This window comes from Nomia melanderi, chromosome 9, assembly GCF_051020985.1.
Source record: "Nomia melanderi isolate GNS246 chromosome 9, iyNomMela1, whole genome shotgun sequence".
NCBI classification, from domain to species: Eukaryota; Metazoa; Arthropoda; class Insecta; order Hymenoptera; family Halictidae; genus Nomia; species Nomia melanderi.
In genome coordinates, this window is record NC_135007.1 from 16,095,833 (window position 1) to 16,123,125 (window position 27,293).

At 51.4% G+C, this 27,293-nt stretch overlaps 1 protein-coding gene across 2 annotated transcripts in view; it reads left to right on the top strand.

Moving 5' to 3' along the window:
- Positions 1-26,769, top strand: part of px (MAP7 domain-containg protein plexus) — a 61,559-nt gene extending 34,790 nt beyond the window's left edge. For both annotated transcript variants that reach the window (XM_076371057.1, XM_076371058.1), the window contains exons 8-15: positions 15,552-15,802; positions 16,771-17,018; positions 17,122-17,274; positions 17,432-17,577; positions 20,587-23,160; positions 23,493-23,699; positions 24,209-24,604; positions 24,688-26,769. In XM_076371057.1, the coding sequence (XP_076227172.1) occupies positions 15,552-15,802; positions 16,771-17,018; positions 17,122-17,274; positions 17,432-17,577; positions 20,587-23,160; positions 23,493-23,699; positions 24,209-24,604; positions 24,688-24,887 (4,175 nt within the window). In that variant the 3' untranslated portion in view covers positions 24,888-26,769. The remainder of the gene's footprint in view (positions 1-15,551; positions 15,803-16,770; positions 17,019-17,121; positions 17,275-17,431; positions 17,578-20,586; positions 23,161-23,492; positions 23,700-24,208; positions 24,605-24,687) is intronic.
- Positions 26,770-27,293: the final 524 nt, after the last annotated feature.

A 27,293-nucleotide genomic window follows, 5' to 3' on the forward strand; every position in this document is an offset into this window, starting at 1 on the left:
TTCCGCGGAAAATGCAGCTTTTAAATCTCGATCCGCGTCGTTCCCCGGCAGAAGACCAACTGCCGGTCTTTCTCGGGAACGAGGAGCGCGCCGGGCGAACGCGAGGCGCGAGGGAAACGAGGAACGGAACGACGAGAGGGACAGACCGCGATGGAAGCCGATGGTTTCCCCGGCGAGCCGCCGGATAAGTCGAGCACCCCGGGATCGAAACCTTTATTACGGATGTCTCTGAAAGCTGGAATAGGCGTGCCTCCGGGAAGACGGCGCGAATGCTCTTCCGGAACCCGGCGCGCTCCGTTTTCGCGGAAGAATTAATCCGGCGGAACGACGCGGACCGGTTCTGTGGTCTTTGACCGTTCCAGTGCCGCGGGTCTTCGCGAAATCCGCTCGAAAAGTGGCGGCCGCGACCGAGATGCTTTCAGCTCGCCGACTCGACGACGCTTTCCTGTTTTTACATGGAGAAGCTCCTGAAAGCGCGATCGTTACGTTCCGTTTCTAAGCAGGTAGTAGCAGACGTGAATAATTAGGAAAACGAAGGAATAATCTTCATTTGTTTCCATGAACCGATAGTCACTTTCAGCACAAGGAACTCGCCATTTGCCACTCAGCCTAACTCTTTGCGCTCCGGAGGCTCTGAGTCACCAAATGACTTGACACAGCGAAACTATTAACTCTGATATTTAACCCTTTGCACTCTGAAGTTTTTCACTAGAAATATTTCAACACTTTCCGATGAGATGAACACGATATTTTGTAAAACCGACTCGACGAGAAATTCGCGTGAATTGGCGGACAAAGCTGTTTTACGTGAATATTTCTCAGATTAATGCATTATATGAAGTATTATATTAAATATCAAACTTTATAGCTTCACTGTGCAAAGGGTTAATATTAAACTTTGTACAATGCATCGATGTACGAAATATCGAAAGAAAATAGCTCTTCCTCGATGCATGTGAGATTTCTTAATTCAATCTGAGAGAATGTCGTCGGAATATCATTAGAAAATGCTGAATGTTTCCGGCGACTTCTGGAGTGCAAAGGATTAACATCTCCGTTCGTCCAGTATACTTCATCTCCGAGTTGACTCACTACCCATAAGCTGAAAAGTCAACGGAACAAGAGGACTCTCCCGCTCGCGACGTTCGGGCTACGTCCTCGACGCGCGATTATTGCCCGCGCGGCGGTAAAGGGCAGAAGCCAGATTGAACGCGAAGAAATGAGACGTAAAGATAGAGAACAAAGTTACTTCGATCTCTATCCTTACGTCTCGCTTCGTCCCACTCGATCTCGCCTCCGTCCTTCGTCACTGTCGCGCGGCCAATAACGAGCATGCGTCGAAGGAAGCGGCCCGAACGTCGCGAGTGGAAGAGTTCCGCCGCTCCGCTGACTTTTCAGCTTGTAGGTAGTCCGCCAACCGGCGCTGAATTGAACCAGCGGATGAATTTAAACGGACGTTAGCCGGTTTAGTAACAAGAAAAGTTTATTTTTCCCATTATCCGCTTAGAAAACCAAAACGTACGATCACCTGTCCCAGCAACCACCCTCCAGTTTCGCGCGGATTTCACGCGGGAAACGGTCGGTCGGTCCGAAAATCAAAATCGGAGAGGACGCAGGAGCGGCAAACTTCGCGTCCGCCCTGCGAGCCGGGCCGCGTATCGCGTGCTCGGCGTGAAAACTTTCCGTGCCCGTTAATCTTCACCCTCTTGAATTTTATCGTGCGTTACGTGGCCCCTCGAAGCAAGTTTTCGCCGCGGAACGCCGGAAGCCCGGGGGTAGATAGAAGTGTACGGTTTCCTCCGCGTTTCCTCGGCTCCGGCCATCAAGTGCGGCGCGTAGCGGCGCGAAACTTGCTCGCGCCACCGAATAAATAATAAGAGGAAGGAAAAAGTTGACTGCGGATGCGGGGTTGTAAAGTCTGCCAACACCACCGGCGGCGCTCCCCTGAAATTTCCACGCTCGGACCGCGTGGAAAAGAACGCAACGACCGAGCCGCGCCGCGCCGCGAAGGGGGAAAGAGGCGAGAAGGGGATGATTTCGAGGCGAGACGAGTTCCGCGAGTGGATACCGAGTGGATTAGTCCGACTTCTCGCAGGAACGGCGGACGACGATATCGATTGCTCGCCGCGCTCGCGAGTCCCCTCCTCGAACGATTCTTTATTCCTCCTCGACTCTGTTATCAGCCGGCTGGGGAAGAGCATCGCTTGGCCTCGTATTTCTTTCTTCCGGTTTCGAACGCTCGCCCGCTCTCCGCCACTCGATCGAGATAAGCGGCCGCGCTCCCGCTGACACGACATCGCTGCCCGGAGGTCGCTCGCTCGCTTTTTTTTGTCCCGTGCACCGTGCGCCTCGAGCGTGCGCCATTCTCAGCCCGAAATCGTAGAACGGGCTGAATTCATATTTCTCTTGTGCACGTTGGTGATTAGAACGTAACCTGGGGTTGCTGAGGTAGAATGCGATTCTAGGTTTTCTAAGACGAACTGCCCTTATACATTCTCCGTGACCCCGCGTGACCCGGTGCATATGATACTTAGAGCAAAGGAACGGCAGAAAATTGAGGTTCGCTGTAGGGTAGCTTCTGAAGGGTTGTAATAGGTTTACTTCTTTCGAGTTACAGCTTCGTGTAGACGAGAGCATTCTCTCTAACGCTGGCCTGAAACTTGTCCGAAATATAGCAAAGTAGAGTATGCCAATCTCGAAACTAGAATTCTGGGACAAGCATTCCTCCTATCTTTCGAGCTTTCTCAATTAATTCTAAATGACTTTCCGCAGATTTGCTGGGAAGGCGCGTCATGCGCCCAGATGTTCCAAAACTGCCTGACACGTTACACTAGTCTCTCATTGCACTAGATTCTTTTCAAACTTACTCTATACGAAACGATCAATAAACAAAATCATCGTACACGTCTGTCTAAAATAGACAAGAAAATTCTTCGCGCAGAATAAGCAAATTACACGATCAACATCCAGCGCAAGTGATTAAGAGTACGCGGTAAAAACTGCACGCCTCTCGAAGCAGATCTAAACACCAATTAAACCCGAAACTTGGTATTCCACCCCACCGCGTCGGCCGCAACGACCGACCGAACGCCGGTCGGCGATCGATACGCGTGCATCGATTCCCAGAGCGACGTTCCGTTCGCGAAAGAGCGAACGGGACGCTCTTATTTCCGAGGCGAAACCGGCGGAAGTCGCGGGACAAGCCAATTACGGTGTATCCCGGTGAATCGCGCCGCGGTGAAAGCGATTTCCGACTCCCTTCCCCGATCGCTCGCCGGTCGTCGAACGTTTTATGAATTTAGGAGTACCTCCGGACCGGGAAGATTATCCGGATGGGATAATCCGTCTCATCTTCTCCATCCCGTGGTCGTTATCGAGAAACTCCCGGCCGGGGCCGCGGACGGGTCGATTTATCCGTTCGACCCTGCCGGCGGTCTACGGCTCGTTAATATTAATTAACGGCGGTGACATCACGCTCTCCTAAATATTTGATTAGCCCGTATACCCCGGAGGAGAGACAGAGAGAGAGGGAGAGGCGGGAGAGAGGGCACGGTGGCTCGGTTTTCCGCGTCGTTAGGCGTCGCTAATCATCCCTTAAATTCGTTCCGACCTCGGAAATTGAAGGACTTCTGGGTCGCTTCCGCGCCCACGGCGAAAAATGATTAGCCGGCAGAACTCCCGGCGGAGTCGGCTCGCGTTTCCCCCGTTCCGATCCGATTCTTCCGGGTCGGAATTATTTCGCCCGAAGGAACGCCGCCGCTCGGGCCGCGGGACCACCTCGTCTCGCGATCGGAACGTCGCGCGACGGAATCGAATAACGGCCGTTACCGGCGGCGAGCGGGGGGGGAGCCGGTCGGTCCTCCGCGCGGATACGAGATCCTCGGCGCGCGCCGTTCGCTCGTGTTTCACGCCGTCGTTGTTCGCCGAATCTCGCCGTTACCCTCGAGCAACCCTTCCTCCGGCGTCCCTTTCCTCGCCGACCCCGAAGTCCCTGAAGTGCGTGCGGGAATACCCCGCCGGAAGAAGGGGCCGGGGAATCGATGGCTGCGGAGGAGTGGATTGCCGGCGAGAGCGGAGCGCCATAGTTCCCGTTTCCATCCCCGCGAGGGGTCCGCCGCGGCCTTGTACGAAGGAAATTGGAGGCTTCTCAGGAACATATTGCCCTCTCAATCCTCTCCAACCACTCCTGGCTGGCTGGCTGGCACGAACCGAGATGATTCTCTCTCTCGCTCGCTCTCTCTCTCTCGGCTCCGTGGCTTCTCGGCGGAGGGGAATCGGTAGGGGAACGAGCGAGAACAGCCAGCCGAGAGGGAGAGAGAGAGGACGGCCGAGTTTAAAGCCAGGCAACTAGTTTCGCAATTGCTACCCCCGCTTCTACAGTCCCCTTTGGCGAATAAAGGGCCGGAGGGTGTGCCGGATGGCGGTTGAGAGGGCGAAGGTGGCGGGGAGGATAGAGCGGGCTCCGCTGAAAGAGGAGAAAGAGGAGAGAAGAACGCTTAAACCTCGGAGTTCGAAGCTCGAACGGTGGCTGGTGGGAGATAGCGGCGCTAGGCGAGGCCTGCCGACGTCGCAGCCTGAGCAAATCGTCGAACACCCGTCCGATAGGAAAATGTTTTTGTTTCTGCGCCGCTCTACTGGTTTTCTGCTTCTAGTATTGTGGAACTGTTCGTCCAGGTTCTAATACGATACTATACTTTGCTGGTAATTTAGGAAATTTCGTTTGAACGTCTCGGAACTTGGCGAAGATATTCTTCAGATTTTCGGTTATAGGGGTGGTTACCTTTTTAACCTTGTCGCAAGGGTTTTGGACGGTGTTTCCCTTTAACTCTAAAACTACCGTTTCTGAGGGCTTTGGGCAGTTGTTAAAAAGATAACAGGTGTCTGAGAAATTATTTGAGAAATGGATGTAGCAATGCACAAATTGAATTGACAGTTGAACTCTGTTTCAGAGGAATTTCAAGAAGTCAGTTTCACTGCTCGGCAGTTTTACTGTTAATACACAGAATTCTGTTCGTCTCAGAATATAACTCTGATCTGCTTCACATTTATACCTTCCCCAAGCCGAATCGTCACAAAATGGCGCAGTACCAGCTTCGCAACCGCTTCCCATAAAGCATCCATTATCGACTGCAAACGACTGGAACATCCGAAGACAAATTTCGTTGCAATTAGAAGCACCTACAACGGTACAGAAACAAAAATGGTTTTCCTATCGGACGTCCAGCGTCCAATGATTCCATCGCGGAGTGTCGTGCCGGAACAACCCTATCATCGCGAGCGGCCGCGCCGCGAGGCACGCCGACACGCGTGTTCCGGAAGAAGGATGGGCGGTCCTAGACTTTCGAAATCGCGTCCCGCGGGTGTATCGCGTGCGGTTAACTGATACGCGTTCCGCCTTCCGTTTACGAGTCGCCACGTGAAAACGAGGACGCAGGCGCTCGCGTGCCCCTCGGTGGCCGTCGAATCAGCGAGGCGCTCGCGAAACGCGTACGAACCCAACCCCTAGCCACCGCCGCCGCCGCCGCCGCATAAACGATTCGATGCGGGCTCGCAATCAACCCGGTCGTGCATTTTGAATTCAAACGGCGCGCACCAGCCCCTCGCGGAAATCCCGTCGAAGCGATCTCCTGACTTTTCCGCGCGTTCCTCGTTTCGGAAGACTCCGGGAACGAGATAAAAACGTCGGGGGCCGTAGCTCCTCGCGGTCCGTGGAACGAAATGAAATAACGAGTAGGTGGTCGCGCGAAATGGAATGAAAATTCACGCGGAAACGAGCGGAGCGGGAACGCGAGAAATTAAAGTCCCCTTTTTCCGCGTCTCTCGTCGGCTCTTTCACGCTTCCGGTTCTCCTTTTTCCTCGGCCGCAGCTTTTTGTCCCGGCCCCTGCTCTATCGTCGGCGCGGCGAGACGGACAAGGACGCTGTCGGCGGCTGGGGGCGGGCGGAAAGGGGTGAGGCCGGGCGAAAAACTGCCGCCGTAAAAAAGAAAGAACGGGGAAGAGGAAGGCAGAGCGGATTCGCGTTCACGGACCGATCGCGATTGAAATCAAAACGTTGCGCCGCACGAAAGGGGCGGGAAAACGATCTGTCCGCGATTCGATGCGCCACCGCCGCGCCGGCGAGCACGGTTTTTTTTAATCTTCTCGCCGAATCGAGGCGAGGCGAGGCGAGCCGAGCCGCGCCGCGCCGCGCCGCGCGTCGGGATCGATCGACCGTCGTATTTATGACGGTCGACGGGTCGCGGGTTAATTTCTGCTTCGGAGGCGAAACGCTGTAGGAAAATAGCCGACCAATCGCGTCGCCGATTAGCGCGACGTCGGGACTCGTGCTCGCCGATCGCGGGCTACACGCGCGTTCGGCCCGTCGAGCTTTTAACCCTTTGCAGGCGGATGTCGGCGTTTCATGTGAAACGTTCAGATTTGGGAGATTAAGTCTTGGACAAATGATCTCATTAGTCGAATAGCAAGAGATCAGCAATTGATATATAATTTAACTTCATGTGTCAAAGGTTTTGTTCTGAGGAATCTTTCTCCGCAAAGGGTTAACTGACTACCAGACGAGTCACAGTGACCCGTTCCTGCTGTTTTTTGCAATTGTTAAAAAGAACGGAAGTTTCTCTGAGAAATTATCGAAGGAATTGATTCAGCAATACGAAAACTTAGATAGTTCTGGGGTTTTCTTGAAAGAATTTTCGAAAGTCGAACTGCTCGGTAGTTCCAGTGTTAATCGTATCAAGGTCCGAGAAAAACTATCGATTCCCGAGAGCCGATTCTCGGCCTGCTCCTGTCCCGGCCAACAGGTAACTCCGCGCCGCGAGGGGAGCAGTCCCAGCGATTTCCTCTTCCCTAATTTTCGGCGAGCGAGCGGGCGAGGGGGCGAGCGCGCGCACATCAACGAATTACTTTGCCGAGTCACGAGGGTGGAAACACGCGGTCCTTGTACAGGGCGGCAGCAGGCCGTGCGCCGCGGGGTGAAACCAGACGAGACGCGGCGCGGGGCGGCGAGGGGCGGCCGGAGTGACAGATGGGACACGGAACCGAGAGCCGGTCGCAGGGACGAACGAGGGAAAGGGACAGAGAGAGAGAGAGAGAGACAGGAGCGGCGAAATAGCGAAAGGGGCGCGAGAGGGGCTGCAAGGTTCGAGAAGCGGCGGGGCGCCGACAATTAACGCGGCCCGCGCGAATCGACTAATTCGGAGCTTATTTCGTACGCGCCATCGAGCACCCGCCCCGGAATCTCCGCTCGAGGAGGATAACGCGCTCAGCGGGGGAAACGATTATCCGCGACGGATTAAAAGGACCGGCGTTTTCTAATTATTTTTCCATTCCCGGCGGCCGCCGCGCTCGCCGGCCGTGACCGGTGCTCCAGGTTCCCGCGTACAGGTCCGAGCGATCGAAATCGCCCGCACAAAAGCGGGCAGGGGATATTTTCCATGGCGTGCACATTCGTTATTCGACCGGTCGATGCCGGGTAATTGAATACGCGGCTTTTATACGTGACCGGGGGTGGTGCACGGTACGGTTCTCCGCGCTCACGGTGGCGGCCGCGAAGAATGGGGATGCGGGAGAGAAGAGAGGAGAAGGGAACGCGATGAAAGGGAACGGTGCGAGCGGCGAGGCGAGGGTTGTCGAAGGAACCGCGCGAAGGAGAGGGCGGGGAGAGGAAGAGAGAGCGAGGAAGGTGTTGACGGGATCCAGCGAGCAACGGAGAAGGCAGAGTAGCGGCCGGAAGAGGATAAAGGATGAGAGGAAGGGTTGGGGACTGGGGTACACTCGATGTGTTCCGCTGTTCCGGGGTTTTATAGCGGCGGTCGGAATTAATGAGGGGCCGTGTTTTCACGGCGGCCGAGTGGCGGTGCAGATTTCATTTTACTATTTACCCCGGGGAATTTATTCGGCGACGACCGACCGGTTGGCAGGCTGGCGAGAACAGGGTGCGGCGCCGCTCGCTAACGAGCGAGAGAGAGAGAGAGGGAGAGAGGGAGAGAGGCCGCCGCCGCACCGGTGACGCGACGCGAACCACGAACGACGTTCGACACCGTTCGCCCGGCGAACGACCCGGCGCGATGTCCCGACATCCTATTCCGGAATCGTTTTAACGCTCGCTCGTACCCAGCCACTTTTATCGATACCCTGTATGCATACCTACGCTCCCGGAGCGAGTTCTCTCCGCGCTCCCTAAATCTCGTTCCGCTCGGGAATCGCTCGGCTTTAATCGGCGAGACCTTTTAGCGCAACCGGTGCCCCGCGTCGCTGGAAACGCTCCTTCGTCCCGGTTACTTCCGGCTCTCCGCGGACCCTCGGATTGCTCGGGGATACACCGAGGTCGTCAGACGCGCCGGCAGCCCCGCGGCAAAACGTTATTAAATCGTGCAGTCCCGCCACGTCCCGCGATCTAACGAATTAATATGGAAATTCCGAAGTATCTTACGAACGAACGGCGTCGACGCGAAGTCCCAGAGGCACCCTTCGACCGCCGCCCCCGCATCGACGCCGAGACCTCGAGTCGCATCGGCGTCGTTTCCCGATTTCCCATCCGCGCGCGATTTCCTATTCCTCTTTCCTCGCGACGTTCGTCGCCCGTCGTTCCGCAATCCTCGAGAAACATCCGTCGAAGCGAGAGCAACGGAGCTCCTCCCCCCTTTGTCTCCTTCCGTTTCAATCGACGCCGTTCGACCCCGTTTCTCCCGGGTTCTACGCGATCGGGACGACGGTTCGCGCGATCCGACAGGTCTTTCCTCGCGCACGGCCGCCCTAAGGGGGAGTTCCGACGGCCTGATGACTGCGGAGCGGCGCGGCTACGACCGTACTAAAATGAAACGTATATTTGAGGTTAGGGCGGATCAGGGGTTGGAACGCTCGCCGGCCCCCGACTCGTTTATATGGTGATTCAATGGGGGTGCTTGGCAAAATGTCAAGGGACTCGTAAGGGTGACGGGAGCTCCGAATTCTCGCCGTTCGAACGAACGGGAATTTTACCGTCGCCGATTCCCGTCGACCGCCATTTTCCTGCGCCCCCCCGCCTCGCGGAGGATCCCGGTCGCGCCGCGCGATCGTCGTCCCTCCGGGCGGATGCGTTCGGGATTGGAAGGGAAAACGGATAACCGCTTATTTGGATACGTTGCGCAGCGCGTTATCGATATCGGGAGGGGTGGAAACACGGTGGTTAGTGTCGAGGTAAACGCGACGCCGATCGGTCGAATCAATTGTCCCCGGCTTTCCAATAGGATTTGACCGCCACGTCGGCCGAATGAAAGGAATAAAAGGACACCGGGTCCCCCACTTTTATTTGCGCGGATCGCGATACGCCGATCGCTAACAGCACCGCCGGCTCTCTCTCTCGATGACACCGCGCGTCCTTCCGACCTCGATTCCGCGGAACCGGGAATCGATGGCCATTCGAGCCGCGCCGCTACGTATTGTGCCGTGCCGCGCGCCGCGCGCCGCGCCGCGCCGAGCGTGCGACAGATGTTGATCTAACTGCGTGTGGCAACCCTTTGTAAAGGCTGCAATTTACACGCGCCCGCCTCGCAGCAGAAAAATATGGGGGACGGGGTGGCGATGAGTGGTTTCGACCGAGCGAATGGATGGGGGACGCGGACGCCGAGCGGCGACCGCGTTCACCGGTGATTGTTCGCGACCGCACGAACCGGCGTCGCGTACAGCCAGAGCGGCTGCGCTGCCGGTCGCCGTCGAACCGACGTGCTTCCGTTTCTTTCCGACGGGTTTCGGACGCTTCGTTTACGAGGCGGATCGGCGTGGTCCTGAGAGGACAAACGGGGAAACCTGGCTGGAACCTTCGGAGACGGTTCAATGCAACCGGAAATCCGTACCTGCAGGGTTTTTTGGCTCGCTTATTGTGAAGTTTACTAGATGATTGATAATTAGCGTTAACCCTTTGAACTCTGTAGGCTCCAATATTGCACCAGGAAGAATAGATATTTTAATGAATCTTAAAGAAACTACCCTACGAGAATTAGATTTTTCACGTCCAAATTTTGCACTTAGAAGGAAAATAGAAGATCTAAGAAATGTTATAGCAGTTGTAAAAATTAGTTGCAGTTGCTAATAGATTATGAAACCATCCGGAGTGCTAAGGGTTAACGCTGTGCTCTCTTAGCAAATTTTGAATGTATTCTTCCAGCAGCTCAGATTTTACAAAGGTGCAAGCTTCTGTCAAGGATTGGTCTGCTTTGTCAGTAAAACAAGCACATATACAATTTAAAGTGTTATTAGTAACATTTTGATTGGAAATCATATAATAGCAAAACGTCTCGAATCTCAGCTAAATTAACAAACATTCTACTCCCAGCAGCAGCACCCAATTCACAGAATTCAATTGCACGAATTTCTTCAAAAGTTATTCGCCTCGCTTCGTCCGGTGGAATCGCGCTCAGCCACGCGACGGCTGCGTGACTAATCGCGGCGATTTTTAAGCCCGGAAACTTTGCAGGTCGAACCGATTAACCCCCTGGCCCTGCAGTGCTCGCAGACATACTTCCAGGCTACCTGATCCAGAAATAAACGCTAGCGAGAAGTTCGATGTTTCGTCCAGGTTTCAGCGATTCCGGAGCAGCGTCGCTCCGCGAGTCGTGGCCGCGGTTAAGGGTGGCGACCCTCTTCTAATTTACCGCGGCCGTCCTTCCGGCATTGATTTTTCACGCGGAACTCGACTTCCCGTGGCCGAGCCGGCTCCGGAGGGTGCGGGAAGTCGAGGGATTAAGCGGGAAAAGGTCAACCGGGATACCACGCGAACAGCCAGCCGCCTCGAGATCCGCCATCCCCCTTTCTTCCGCCCGCTTCTTCCGGCCTCCCCGTCTTTTCGTTCGCGTCGCGCGTCGACGAGCACCCGATAAAACGTGAACGGGAGCTGTTATCGAACACGGTAACGACGATCTTCCTCTTATCGAATCGCTTAAACGCTCCACTCGGGATTTGATCGGATTATCATCGTTTTCTCCGTGGCGCTCAGCTTTCCGCCGCGCTGTCTCCTCCACGGCGACGCGGCGAAGTCCGTTCTCGTTGTTCCGCGTCGATTTTTCCGTCGGTAGAAAAATAGAAAACTGGCCGAGTTCTCCCGTCGCTCGAACGTGCCAGAATTCCCTTGGATTTCGGCGCGCGTCTCGTGCTTCCTCTCTTACGCTCGCCCGTTCCTTCGCGGTCCTCGAACTCCCCCGACGCTTAACGAATCCCGCGACAACGGGGAATCGGAAATTCGAACGAACCTCGGGGCCGTGAGCTACGCCGGCTGGAAACGCTTTGGCGGCCGATGAAGTTTTTACTGAAAAAACTCGTTAGCGTTTATCGCCGTCGAGGGGAGAGCGAGACGGAATTCCTACCGTGAACGAATCTCGGCGGAATCGGGTCGGAGCGTTTTTCGGGGCAGCGGATAAGGAAACGAGGAACGGAAACGATCGGAATCGTGGCTTCCGTTGCCGAGCCGGTGCACGAGTCGGAAGCCAATGCGGTTAAGCCGGTTTCTTGGTGTCTTCTGATTTTTCTCGATTTTCGTGGAACTGGTAATATTCTCTTGAGTTCGAGGATTTTTTAGCTCTCGGATACGTGGTATACTAATTTTAGAAGATATTAACCCTGAGACAATTCTTCGAAATATACAAACCTTAAGCAGGTGAAGCTAAATCATGTATCAATCGCTTAATTGATAGAAAAAGATAACTGCAATAAAGATCGCTTGCTGTTCGAGTGATTCGATCGTTTGTTCGCGACCCAGCACTCCGAATATGAACATTTCATCCCCCAAAATGTCGACGTTCGCCCTGGATCGGTTGATTTTTTCAATTTTCGCTTTCCGCACTTAACCGCATTGGCTTCCGAGCGACTCGTACCGAAGTTCGGATAAACCGATCGGACAGCGCGAAAGTCTCGGCGTCTCGACAAAATTGATACGGTCGAAACGGTGCTCGTTTATCGCGTCGCGAAAATCGATTCCCCCGTTCGAGACGCGGAACGTGACTCGCGACAGGAAGTCGCCGGAAGACTCGTCCGTCCGTCGGTGTTCTGTTCTCGCGGCCCGACGACGCCTCCCTTCTTCTTCCTTCCCCCTAAAACGACAACCAGTTCCCACCTGTTGTTTATCGTCTTCGAGCCGAGGCGGAAAAGCGAGCGAACGAACGGACGGACGAACGGTAATCGGTTTTTCGGTCGCGACGTCGTTCACATCCCCCTCGCGAAACTTCCATTCGCCGCCGCATAAATCCTCTGAATTCCGCTATCCGTGTACTGGGAATCGAAGATCACCGATGCGTCGCCGAGAGCGGTCCCTGCTATACAAAATGATGTTCATTCCAGAAATAAAAATTCTATGCAAATCAACCCCGTTTCTATATTTATACGACGGAATCGAAACTCGACACCCACTGTCATTTCAAGAACTTCGCAACATCCCTTAACCCTTTGCGCTCCGAAGTTCTCCGTGGGCTAATCGCTTTGAGATCAACGTCGGCGTTATTCAATTCAATTACAGCTTAATACGACGCTCTAATTATTCCAGAATATTTGGAAATCACTGAAATCCTTCGAACGGTATAACTCTGATGCTACAAGCAAATATGGAAAAAATTAAAAGAAGTAGACGTAGGACTGCTAAGGGTTAATATAAACAAAATATGACCATCAGCTCTATGCCTTAGAACTTTCATACGCCGCATATCGTTCGTATCGCTTATACTTTCTAAATTATCTAGTTTCATGAAATTCAATGAAATTCCCTAGAATTCAAAGAAATCAATCGAGTTTCAACAACCCTACGGGCTTCCGATCTTCAACCGAATTCAATGAAATTCCCCAGAATCGAAAGAAATCGATCGAAATCGAAGAGAATTCATCCGAATCCGATATCCGCCTCGCGAATTCTAGTACGACCGTCGCGTCCACGCGTGTACACGTTGCGGTAGAGCCGCGAAGCCCGGCGAAAACACTTTAACGTAAAAACAGAGTTAGCGGCGTAATCCTTCCCCCGTAGCCGTGGTTGGTATCGCTCTCGCCGGCTTCTCCCCCGTTCCTCCACGGGATGCAGGAGCGTCGCGGATGGGGTGGCAAAGGGTATATACACGGAGGGTCACGGGGACTGTAGCGGTCTGGATTCAGGCTCTTCCTGTCTTAGTGGTGTGGCGTTACCATGGTAACAGACTGTAAGCCGCTTAACACCACCCCGGTACACCCTTTCCACTCGCCTCGGAATCCTTGTGCTTCCGACGTCGAGTCAACCCGCCCCGCTCCGTCGCTCGCGTCGGCGAATGTCGCCGTCCCAGCCGCCCCCGGAGCCCTCGCGGCCCTCGCAGCCCTCGCGAGCACCCTCCGCTCGCCCTTCGCCGGCACTCGGCCGTTCGAGAGCGACGTCCGCGCGCGATTCCCGGCGCTCCGCTCGAGATAACGCGGAATCGAAGGATCGCCCGTTATCTCCGGTCGACGCGCGATCGGATCGTCACGTCTGCTCTCCGAGATCCGTCTCGCGATCGCGCTCGATTTCCTCCGGAATCCGAGGTTTCGACGCGCGTCGCTCGTTCGTTGCCGAAGGGGATGAACGAAGGGGCTGGAGCCGAGAAACAAAAAGAAAGGTTATTAAGATGACGGCGAAAGGAGCGGCGGGAATACGGATGAAAAGACATCGGGCGCCGAAGCCGTGCGTTTCGAGAGGGTGAAACGATCACGGCGGTGGTGTGCGCGCCGCTGTCCGTCTGTCTGCGAGGCTGCGCGAGCGAGACAGACCGGGGAGGGCTGAAAGACGGAGGCGAAAGGGAGAGGACGCGACACGGAGGGAGGTAATCGCGTGTCGGCCGAGAGGAAGCAAAGGTGTGTGCGCTCCGCTGACGAGGAATTGAATGGAGGGTGAAAACCATCCTCGGAATCACCGAGCCCGCTCAGCCATCGGGTGTTCCCTTCTCCGTCGCCCCCTCTTCCCGGTTATTTTCTCGTTCCAACCGAAGAAGGGCTTTCTCGCGCGCGCGGCCGCTCGAGAGCGGACGAGGGACGACGCGCCCGCGCGCGCGAGCGCTCTCTTACTCGAACGTTGCCCCAGACAAAGGACCACCCGGATGTAGACGTGTCTCGGTCGATCCTTGATTTATAGAAAAAAGAAGGGAAACGCGACGAGGGGACGAGCGGAGAGAACGGGGGAAAACCTGGGTGTGTTCGCGCTCGAGAGAGGAGGAGGAGGAGGAGGAGGGTCGGCGAAACGGCGAAGAATGAGTTCGAAGGCGTCGTCGACGTCTTTCCGATAAAGATCGAATCCGAGTCGAAAGTTCTTCCAAACCGGTTACCCTTTTCATCGCGTTCCCCGCGGAATCCGAGATCCGTATCGAGCGCCAACGCCGCAAAGAGCTTTCGAAGATCAAAGGGACGCGTTTCCTCTTCCCGGTCGAGAGCGGTTTGTTGCATGCACGCGTCGAGAAACCGGTGCGGCGGGATGTCTGGAGCGCCGCGTAATCGCGGAAGCCGGATCGCGCGGGGCAACGCCGATCGCGCGCGCGCGCGGCCGCGGCGGGGAATATCGGTGCGAGCAATTTGTAATTACCAGGACCGACCGGGGTTATTGCCGTGCGTCGCCGGCTGTCCCGTTGGCGCGCGCGGATTAAAAACTGCAATTTATATTCCGCCGCGATCGTAGGAAATAATTAATGCCTGTCGGCGCTCGGCCGATACGCTATCATCGTCCGGCTAACGCCGCTGCCCCTCCGCGGTTATCGTCGCCGCGCTGCCGAATCGCGCGTTCCCTTTCGAAAGAACCGCCGCCGAGGAAAGAGAACGAGGCACGCTGCTAATTTTAACGTTCCATTGGAATGTTCAATTGAGTTGATAAAGTTGATAGTATATTGTACTAACCGCTATAGTCTGTACAGTGGCGTTCGAAAGTTTCCGGAGCGGTTTCGGAGCTGTTCCATAACAATGACTTGAAAGAATTCTTATCATAACATACAAACAGCTATTCTTGACGCATATTTCTCTGGAACTGAATGAACAATAAACTTTCGAACCAATTCAGTTACTGAACACTATTTCTGCAGAACGTGTCAAAAGACTGGAATGTTTAAACTAAAATTACTCTCCGAGTTCAGTCGTATATTCATTAACTATTCGACTGTTCAGTAACGATTATAAAACTAATTACAGAAAACGTCCAAAATTCAATTGAGTACAAACGATTTACCGAAATAATTTTAGTCGGAAATTTCAGTCTTATAGGAAATGTCCAAAATTCAATCGAGTACAAACGAGTTACCTAAAATAATTTTAGTCGAAAATTTCTTTCGACTTGGTAGTATTAAATACACAACTACAAACACGTACGGTATCTTCTGCAGTATTCGCCCATACAAGTATATCCTTACTTATTACATCAAAAATTGTAAACTCATCCTACCGAGGAAACATTCCAGAAACATTCCGAAGTTTCTCGTGAACATAGGACCGATATCTTCTAGCCGCGAGTTTCGACGATCGAGTCGTGTACCGACATTATTTCGACGGGACCGTTACCCGCTCGGTTCCACTGGAATGGAACGTCCCGTCTGATCAGTATCTTCGCTCGTTTCAGGTCTCCAGCCCGCCAGCACCAAAGCGCAACCCACCGCGATCAGCAAGTCCCACAGGCCCAGTTCCGGTGTTTTACCCCAGGGTCATACGCCCGGACCCGGCCCGGGTAGTCAGCAGAACAGCAGAAGCTTTGCCGCCGCCCTGAGGAACCTGGCGAAACAGGCAGGGCCGGCACCTCAGGAAGAAGAACCTCGCGCGAGTCCCAAGAACCGAGCCCCTCCCCCTCTGGTCAGGGGCCCTTCCCCCGCCAAGGTGAGTAATCGACGCTCCGTGTCCGTTCCATCGTCCACGTCTGTCGTCGAATGCTGAAACTGGCACTCGTGACGCGATATGACGTCACTTTAGATCGCGCGATTGATTTCTGTGAGCGCCTCGGATTATATAACCCTTTGCAGTCGAAGGTTTTTCACTGGAAGTATTCAACGTTTTCCGATATAGACGACGTAATTTATTAAAACAGATAAATCAACCCTTTGCGGAGGATTCTTTGAAATACGATACCTTCAGCAGATTGAGCTAAATGATACACCAGTTGCTTAATTAACAGGGAAAGAAGGAAACTACATCTCTTGTTTGACTAATTCAATCATTTGTTCGCGACTTGGTTTTCCAAATATAATTTCATCTCGCTAGAATGCCATTCGTCCGCGGAGTTAAGCAACGAAGCTATTTTATTGAGATACTTCATAGCAATAGTTTTATTTAGAATACTGAATATTCAAGTTCATAGTTTTGCCGTGTCAAATCAACTCTTATCGGACTGTGATTCTTACTAAGGTATAGTTGTTCTTAGCAAATACGTGAGAAATATTCAGTAAGATTTTTGTCAGTAATGATTCATTTTGTGAGGCACTATTACAAATGTACGAGTTTCGACGCGATCCTTGTCACCTCACGCGTGTCTACCGACTGGCAGCTTGCAAGCACTCGACGGTACTTCGACGCGTTCTCTTAAGCATCAAACGTTACAGTATTTTCAAATTCGAATCCCGAGAACGATTCAGAGTATCGAGTCTCAAAACGCGAGGTACGCGAGCACTAGTCTATCGATCCTCAGACACCTGACGACGATAAAATTGAATCCACCTCAGTGCAAAGAGCAACGTTCCTCGTTTCCCGTCGCGATCCGCAGATTGGTTCCTCAGTCTCGAGCGGCGGATCGCGAGCGCGCCGCTGACGGCGCCGCCTCCTAACGAGCCGGTGTGGCATTTGAATTTTAGGAACGGTCCACTCACGAGAGAAGACCCGAAGAGATTCCCTCGTTGTACACGACCGCAAGACCCGCGGATACCAGCAAGCATAGCGTAACCGCCGCAGCTTCCGACTTGCTGGCCTGTTCCGGTTTCCAGCCGTACCGGCCCGAACGGCACCCGGCCCACGCTCCACCGGCCTTTGCCCTGGATCCTGCGGCCTATAGTCCCTATCACCACGGTCTCTACCCACCGCCACACCTCCAACACGCTTATAGGTAATTCGCGAGCCCCGAAGAACATCAACGACGACGACGCGTTCGTTGGCATCGTCGACGGCCGACGCTTAACCTGACACTGCTTTTCTTCCCGGTACCGCAGATTAGAGGAACAGTTGTATTTGGAACGGTGTGGAATGCTGAGACCGCCGTTGTTTCCCGGGCTACCCTCGTATCCCCTGTACGGGCTGAGATACAGTCCGGACATGCTACCGCCCGCGTCCCTCGGACTGATGTCTCCCGTGATGCACGAACGGTAAGCGAATCGTTGATTATCCACCGACACCGAACCCTCCCTCCCGGGTTTCAGCTTATATACGCTGGAACGAGAGAACACACGACGAGAGTACACACCCCTACGGGCGACGGAGAGATCTCTGTTTTTCTAAACGACGACGCGATTCCCGTTTCAGGCTGAAACTGGAGGAGGAGCATCGGTTAAGGCAAGCACGGGAGCAAGCCGCGCTGCGGGAGGAGGAGGAGAGGAGAAGAGCGGCACGAACCTCCGCTCCTGCCGCCCCGGTACCCGCACCTGCACCTGCATCTGCCGATACTGCAGGTGAGCGAGTCGCTCCACCCCCCACTGCCTTTCATTAAAAAGAAAGCATCGATTCCGGGCGATCGCGAGACTTCTGTCCCGACGTCGCCGCTTCTCACGCGTGAAAAGAATCCTTTTTCTTTCCCTGCGAGCGTGTGTTGCGTATCGCGAGAACGCCCTTCCACTCCCGCCTCCCCGCTCTCCTCTCCGATCTCTCCTCTCGATCCAGTCCTCTCCCCCCGTTCCTCCCCTTGGATCTTCTTTCTCGTTTCTCCTCGCGGAGCGCAAACGTTTCGTCTGTCTCTCCGTGGCAACCTGTCTTCTCTTTTTTTTCTCTTTTCTGTTCTCTCTTCTTTTCTTTCTTTCTTTCTTTCTTTCTTTCTTTCTTTCTTTCTTTCTTTTTTTTTAGTTGAATCTCTCGTCACAGAACCGTTTCCCCAGAGAAATCTGTACCTCGTTCTCGGTTCTAGTAGCACGATCGGTGCCAAGCGGTCGAACCGTCGACGGCAAACGTCGCCGCCTAACCGTTCGAACAAGCTGTACTGCGTTCGGCGGTCCACCCGTCGCGCGTTGTTGGCCGCGCGACGAATGGACCGGCGAGGCAAGCGAGGAGAAGTCGTTGTAAAATAATATACCTGACTGTGAATCGAAAATCGACAACAACAACCACCACAACAACAACAACAACAACAACAAAAAGAACAATACTACGCTTCTAATTTTAACACTAGATTATAATCGAAGTTAATAGTCGTATATAGTTGGACGTTTCTTATGGAGGTAGGACCGATATTTTCTAGCCACAAGCGCACGTTTCGACGAATCGAGTCGAGTTATCATCACGAACACGCGCGTCCCGTTGTTCGTTCATCGTTCCGGCTTTCGTTTCGAGGCTCGGTAGAAACAATACTAATAATCTTTAACCGTTCGTCGTAGCACACCAGAGAGGCAGAGGGAGAGAGAGAGAGAGAGAGAGAGAGAGAGATTGAGAGATTGTGAGAGAGAGAGAGAGAGAGAGCGAGAGAGAGAGAGAAGAGCTGCCCGAACGGCGCGTCCCGCATCGCGCGAAGTTGATCGCAGGTTTAATCGTCGCCTGGATCCGATCGAAACGCAACCGAAACACACACACACACACACAAACACAAACAATTCATCCTTTCGCGGTCCGATTTAGTTAATGATCTTTTGATTCGCCCAGCCGCGCGTAGACCGAAGTCAGACTTATAGATCTGAGGACACCTGCCCGCGACAGTCCTGCGCTCGTGTCGCGGAGGAAGTAAGTCGGCCTTCGGTCGGCCGTCGATAACACGTTTCCGTCTCCCGTTCGAAAGGAAATCAGAGTTCCAACTGGTTTTTTTTGTAACGTCGGAACGACGACACGCTTCTCTCGTTCATGTACAATGACAATTGTTCGTTACATAGTTAATCATTTTGTAGCTAGTAACGCGTCCTTGACGGCGAGACTTCAACATAAGAGTGCACACACCTTGTACGGGAATACTTGTGTTCGTTGTTGCCACGATCGACATTCTCGTTTTGCTTTTCTCCAAAATATTGAAAAATATTCAAATCGTTAATCAACGTGTGGCAGCCTAACGTATTTCGTTGCGAATCTCTGGAATACGCTGTCTCTCGTTTTACTCTTTGGTTAAATAATTCTTTTTCGTCTCTTTTGTTTCCTCTTTCTTTTATTTCACTTTTTTTTTCTTTTTTTTTTTTCTTTTTCTTTGTTCCTTTGTCATACGTAATGTAACGACGTGTTAACGTGTAAAATGTTATGATACGAATAAATCGGTGGTCGGTCAGTCAGCCAGAGTTAGTCTCAGTCTGGGTTAGGCTTAGGTTGGGTTGATCCGTCGACGAAAACGTCGTGCTTCTTCATCGTCGAGGCGAAACCAGTCGGTCGCTCGTTTCTTCCCGCGAACACTCGTCATTTTTTTTCCTCGGAACGATCGAACGTTGTCGCAAACGGAAATTGAATTGTTCCTTTTTTTTCCGCCCGAAATTCACACCGCGCGTACACCGCCACCACGATGATGACCAATTTCCCAGGAGCAGTGCACTCTTGCGTTAGTTCCCGCAACTGTTTTAGAAATTTGCAAATTAAAAAGTGAATGTCGCATTAATTTTCCTTTTCTTAATTGTAGTGAACGTATATTTCATCCATTATTGACTGAATCCACCGATGTATATAACTTTGTCAAACATGTTCTTTTATCAAAATTATACCGTTTTTATATAATTTATTATGTAAACATGTATATTTGGACTATAATTGAAAATAAATATTGCAAGAAAAAAACACAACGTGATCAAAATTCTGATTGACTTGGAATTCTTGACCCTCGATTCATTTTCTGAAACAGTTTTGGGGAAGATTCGGAGTTTACCGCCATATTCTCTCTCTGAGGTTACCTGTTTCACGCCGCGATATGTCGAATGTCGATCACGAGCATCCCGATAGTTAGCAGAAAATTCGTTTGTTTCGATCGTCGCGCGCGGCACAGTTCCGTTGAAATTCGAACAATGTAATCATCCCCAATACTTCGAAGTGAGAATGCGTTTAACCGATGTATATGTATCTATATACATATATATATATATAGATCATACCGATCGTCGATGCGCACGCTGCGCACGATACGCGCGTGTAACAGAGAAAAACAGGGGAAAGTGCACGGATCAATTCAAGGTAAGTTGAAATCGACCAACGACTCGTCGAACGATTTCAAAAGAGCGCGCGTCGAGACGTTTCTCGAGTAAACGATCATTTAAAGAGGATAAGCAAAATACTAACCGTTCTTGGGCCGATTCAAGAATAAACCTCGACGCTTCTCCTCGCGGGTACGAATGATCGTCGACCGAAAAAAAAAAAAAAAACTCTTCTCCTCGATCGAAGCCACACGCGGAGCGAAGCCCGAAACGATCGCGACCTGACGGCGATTCGCTCGCTTTCTGTACCCGAATAAGTTCCAAATAGCAGTAGGCCAGAGGAAGATTACCAAGCATTGTGTTCGGGATTTGTTCCAGCTAGGAAGCCGACCATAGCGGCTCAGATGCATAGCGACCGGGAGCGAGACCGCGAGAACAGAGACCGACCGAGCGGAAGCGGTAACAGCGCTGGCAATAACAACGGTAACGCCGGCAATGGTAACGGTAACGTCGGATCCGTCGGCAACAACCATCACCAGCCCAGAAAGGAAGAACAATCCTCCGGGCCGGCTCCTCCGCCGGCGGCACCACCGCACACATCCGATCCAGCTGGGACGGCAAACATTTACCATTCCCGTCTGCCGGGCTTCCCACCGAACCCGCCGGCCCCGATCGGACCGCCGCCGTCCTTGGCCGCAGCTTCTATCTGTTCCGTGAGCTCCGCGGCCATGCCGCCTCCTTTGGCCTCCACTCTACCCCCCCTGAACCTTGGACCTCCGCCAGCTATAAGCTCCGCGCCTATCGGTCCTCCGCCTATACCCTCTATAGCCTCTATGTCATCCTTAACGCCGGCCGTAATAGGACCACCACCGCCACCTCCGCCCCTAAGTATGCCTCTGGCGCCTATCATTTCTATACCCTCCCTACATTTGCCCCCCGTACCCTCGACTACCATTCATTCTAGTCAGCATACAGCTACGATAATGAGCAGCGCGACAACTACCGTTACGACCTCTATATACCACCAGCAACAGCAGCAGCAGCAACAACAAGTGCCACAACAGTCACCGGCTCAGCCACAGCAGCAACAACCTCCGCCACCACCGCCACCGCCACCGCCTCCGCCGCCTCCCCCGCCGCCCCCGCCGGCGTCGCAGCCGACGCTGTCGGCGTCGCAGCATCAGCAACGCAGCAACACAGCGACCGGAACGGCCACCACCAGCCCGCTGTCCGGTGGCGGCGGCACCATCACCACGCACTCGACGCACACACCGACGACGCCGAATACCGTCCCCTCGAGCATCGGCACGAACCACATCACGCTGACCCACAAATCGCCGCCGCTCTCCCACGGAGTCCACGGCTCCTCGAGGAGCAAGGAGCCGCCGGCGATCGCGACGAGCACCACGGCGAACGCCTCGACGACCACCAGCACGTGCACCACCAGCGCGTCATCCCCCGCGGTGTCGCAACCGGTCTTCGTCCGGCCGTTCGAGGACTCGTTCCGGTCCTCGTCGAAGCCGCAGCAGAGGCCGCTCGTCAACAGCCACAGTCACAGCATCTCGAGCCAACTGTCGCACCCGGAGTCGCCCATCAAATCGTCCGCGGCCACCACCGTGTCTCCGGCGATCGTTGGCCAGATGCTGCCGGACAACTCGATCGCGGACACCGCGAAGAACGCGGGCATCCAGCAGTCGCTGTCGCAGCCGATCCCCTATCCGCCGCAGCAGTTCCATCACCCGCATCTACCCGTCTCCCATGTACCTGGACTCTACAAGCCGCCGCATTTCTCCGCGCCGCCTCATCAGCATCATCCTCAGAAGATCAACGTGCCGACGTTGACCAGCAACGGCAGCGGAGGAGGTGGAGGCGGCGTCGGGACGAACGCGACCTCGAATTGCACGAAGCAGAGCTCCCATCATGCCGAGTCGAACGCGACGACCGCGGCAGCAGTGGTGTCTCAACGAACCGACGCGTTAAACGCGAATTGCCTGTCCAGCGAGAAAGTATCGGGGAGTCTGAACTACAACGGCAACGCTCTCGTCCAGGGGAACGCGAGCAAGATCCCGAACCACGCGAATTCGCATCAGAAGAACAGCAGCAGCAGCAGCGAGACCGCCACGGCGATAGCCAAGGATAGCAAAGCGAATTCGTACAACGAGAAAGCCGAGAATCACGCGAAGCAACCGGCACCGACGGCGTGCCAGCAGAATCATTTGGGAAAGAACTCGGCCCAAGAGAAACCGTCGATCCCCCATTCGACCTACGAACAAGGGAAAGGCGGCCCGCCGGCCGTCTATCAGCCGGAGAGCCTGAATCTCGCCGAGAAGGAGAGCAAGCCCGAGATAGAGTCTAACACGCAGACCGATCAGAGCAATGTTTTGTCCACATTATCGTTTCAACCGAGTTTTAAGTTCAGCATAAACGATATCGCGCAGAAGCCTATAGACACCACTCAGCTGATGCAGAGCATCAAGTCTGAGGAAGTTTTGCGTACCTGTCAGAACGTGTCGAACGTTCTCCTGCAGATACCAAAATACCAGGAGAAACTGTTGAATTTCTCGAACGAGCTGAAAACCGGCGCATTTTGTTTCACCGACAAGTGCAATAATTTGACTGAGATTTCCGTGAAGTGCGAGCCACCGGTGTTGAACGTGCCTGACCTGAGCAAGGCTCTAGTCAAACAAGATGTTTCGAACGACAAGTCGTCTTTTCTTGTACCTGAGAAGCCGAAGGAGCTGACGTCCTCGTTAGATTTAGCCGAGAAACGACGGAAACGTAAACGAGAGAGGAACTCCGGGCTCGTCTGCAGTTCCGACTCGGAAGGCGAAGACGAGCTCAAAGACGTCGACCTGTGGATCACGAAAGGTCCGCCGGCCAAGTTACAGTATTCCGAACAGAAACTCGCCTTCCTGGCTATGTTCGGCTTGACCACTTTAAGCATGCGAAACGGTAAGGACAATCTCTTCGTTAACCGTTTCAGTGACACGGGTCTTTGCAAAAATCCGGTCGAAAAGTTCCAAGCGGCGCGATCGCGTTTCTTTCATTTCAAAAACTGAATTACGCGTTTTTATTTTTACATGAAAAGATTGTAGATAGCGTGATCGTTCCATTTTTCCATTTCTAAGCAGGTAATAGTAAAAATAAAAATAAAAATAAAGTTGGATAAAGTGGCACTTTTAGACACTGGCGCTCAAACGGTTAATATATCCTCTTATCGAATACCATCGTAAAAAATATATATATATATATATATACTGTAAACGATGTCGTGTGTGTTACAGAGATGGAGCTTTGCAAAGTGGAGAAAAGGTATAAATTGAATCCCGATCCACCGGACGCACCTTTGGAAGCGGAACCGATCGTCGAGTCTGTACTGCCGATACCACGCGAACATCCAGACGTGTTGCTTCACACGGCAGACTTCGAGCCGAAAGTTGGTTTCCTCAAGACCATAGGTCTCGACGTGATGCCTCCGAATAGAAGAGACGGTAAGCGAGTCTCGAACTTTTTGACGAGATACAGATGATATAAATATAATTAATATAATTATAATTCATAGATAAGTTAAGCAACAAAGGTGTTTTATTTCGAGAGTCACCTCTCGAGTGCAAAGAGTTAGATTTTTCACACATCCAAATTTTCCACTAAGAAGGAAAATAAAAGATCTAAGAAATGTTATAGCATTGTTCATTTTCACTAGGGATACTATAAAAAATCAGTTGCAGTCGCTGATAGATTACAAAACCATCTGCAAAGGGTTAACCCTTTGCCTTTCAGTCGCCATTTGCTTTGACCGAATAAAATGGTAAAATTTAAAATTCAATATTAAATTCTATTTAATCTATCAACAAATGGAACGTCGAAATAAAATAGTTCTGTTACTCAATTCATGCAGGGTATTTCTATGTTAATTGCAAAAAATATCATAACGAATATTTGCCAAGAAAAATATTCTTGAGTGCAAACGATTAAACGAATATTCCCATTCGAATTACAGAAGCAGAGGTGACGTGGCAGTACGTTCTTCAGGACCGTAAGAAAAGGAAGAGTTCGAACACCGTGACGGCGTACTGCGAGAGGATCGCGAAAGCTTATTCGAAGAATCCGCCTGTGTTGCCGAAACCGCCGCAGAAGATGAGGCTGCTGGACCGGGTGAAAGTGAAGCACGTACCCGAACGGCCGCCGCCTCTTCCGCCGTTGGTTCCGAACATAGTCCCGATGTGTTATCCCGTTTTACCTATGCCCGGTGAAAATGGCGTGAAACAGCACTACAAGGTAGTGGACATAAAGATCATGGACGACAGCGCCGACGAGAATGTCGGCGGGAAGAAAGGCAGACCCAAGTGGACCGGAATCGAGGACATTCTGCTAGCTTACAGAGAATATTCCAAAGGTACGATCTTGGATGATGTTAGAATGTGGAACGAGACGTTATACGGTTGTTTCACGGTGTCGTCGGCGTATTTTCCGTTTCAGAGAAAATGCTGGAGAAGAAAATCTTGACGTGCGAAACATCGAGACTGGCAGCACAGTCGAACAACTTGCGCTCCGAGACGATCCAGCTGGAACGAAGGATATACGAGCTCCTGTCCGCGAAAACGGCCCTCGACTCGGAGAGGCGAGTGCTCAGCGAAAAGATTGAAAGGATCAACGCACTTGTTAGGAACTTTAGGTAGCGACGCGTAACGCACAACACGGAAACTCATTCATCTGTGATATTATCAAAGGGTTAAGGGTCGTTAGCATACAGTACCGATTACAAAAGAAAACTTTCTATTCTTAGGCGAGCGACGCGGTTGCGAAGGAAGTTTTATTGACCAAATGTACAACAAGCCTTTCGTATTCTTTGCGATTAAAAGTATATACTCGTTACAGACCGTACAGTAACATAATCTAAAACCACTACAAGTAAAATAGCGATCGAGGTGACGAGCAATGAATCCACCGGGGAAATCACCTTCATACTTTTCACTAAACCGAGGTAACCGTTTCAGAAGTCATTGTGTCCGGGGGAAAGGAATAAGATGATGAAAGATAAAAAAGAAAAAAAGGCCATATCAACCGTACGAGAGATCACGTGTAAGATTGTTTGTACAAAAAAAAAATTATACTGAAATCTATGTACGAGGACGCACTTCTTGGCTATCCGGAGAAGTGGCTAATAAAGATTTTATAGTTTCAACTAACGGCTCTTAGACCCTGAACTATAAATAATTGTAATTTGTACCATAATATTTTAATGAAAAATAGACAAATCGTATAACTTATTTTATTCTGCGTAATGTGGACTTTATGTGAGATAAACTCGAAACAATGGATATTGTCGTAATTTGTACGTGAATCGATCGTTGAACCGTTCGACTGAGAGCGAAACGAGAGGGGGAAAAAAAAAACAAACGAATACAAGGGGACGAAAGATTGACATTCACCGAATCGGTTCAGTGATAATCGAGAAGTTACTCCGACGTATAGACTGTGACTTTTTTCATTTTGCATCAAAAAAAGGGAAAACAAAACGAAAAAGGAAAACGGTGGTGTGTATGCGAGAGCTCTGTGTCGACGCGAATCTCGAAGCACATTCGAACGTGCCACAGATTGCGATCACATGAATCGGAATAAAAAAAAAGGGGAAAAAACGAAGGAGAAGGAGAAGAAGAAGAAAAAAAACGGGGGAAGAGAGAGAGAGAGAGAGAACGAATCGAAATTGTAGAACTAGAATGATTATTTTTAACTTAAAAGATATTTCGAGATAGGAATAACTCTAGTCTACGGACATTCGTAGAATACGGGAAACTCACGTCTGACCCCGCGAGGTCAGTTCAGTGACAGAACCTTCCTTTCGATGTCCACTGTTCACGATAATGAACGCAAAGGCCAGTGAATACACGAAAAGAAAAGAAAAAGAATTAATGTAACAACAGCAGTGAGGTACTTACAGTATAGGTGAAGTGACTTAATTTAAAAAAAAGGGAAAAAAGGAAAAAAAATAAAGAAACGTGAGAGAGAGAGAGACATCGCGCGAGAGCACATTCCACGTGAAAATATGCTTGTCACCCGACCTCCAACATTCCACACGTTCGAATCGTAATCGAATCGCAAAACAAGTTCATTGGATTTGCGAATGAAATTCGTTTTGTTGAAAAACGACATATACATATATATATATATACATAAATATATATATTTTGTTTCTTTGTTTTTTTCTTTTTTTTTCGTTTCTTTTCTTTCTTTTTTTTTTGTTTATTTTACGTTCAACCGAATCAGCGCTACTGATAAACATTTCTTTTTTTTTTTTTGGGTATCCTTGTACTTGTATCTCACTCTGCTTTCTGAGTGCATTCTTCGCGATTTATTATTCGTTATAACACCTCCAGTATGTATGATAGGAAAAACCATTTATAGTTTCATCGTTTTGTTCATTGAGTGCCTAACGTTATCCTACATTTGTAAATATCATTATTTTTATGTATTGTATAACGAAAAGAGACCGCAAAGTGTTTTGCTGGTCTCGGTCTGGCCAAAACAAGAGCCTAGGAGTAAATTGTTGAAAATATGAAATTCTCGACGTCTCTTCATTCCTACCTCTAATATCCGTTGCGTGTGTTTGCTCGTTTACCTGTACTCCTATGATTGGGTTACATCATTTGCATCCTGATCGAGCGAAGAAAGTTCGATGTACGTTGACACGTGTGCATTGGTAACGATCGTGTTTCCTGGAAGATCCAGGATAAATGGCAGATTTATTTTCTTTGAGATTTACCGATCAGAATAAAGTTAAGTATAATTAGATTAATCAGCTCGCGTTGACCGTTATATTTTTGAATCTCGCGGAATGACGAGAACGACATCCGTGGCGAAACGCTGAAACTTGTAGGAAACATTCGAGTTTATCTACCGTCATCAAAACTGCTTTAATTAAGTGTTCACACTGAGCACTGTTTACCAAATTTTCTAGAATATTAGCTATTTGAATGGGAATTAATTAAAAACCAAAAGATTCGATAATTTTTGCTGTACAGCTGTGTAATTAATAAAAACGATTGCTCGCGTTAAATACTAATTATTACATGGTGTAATAATTC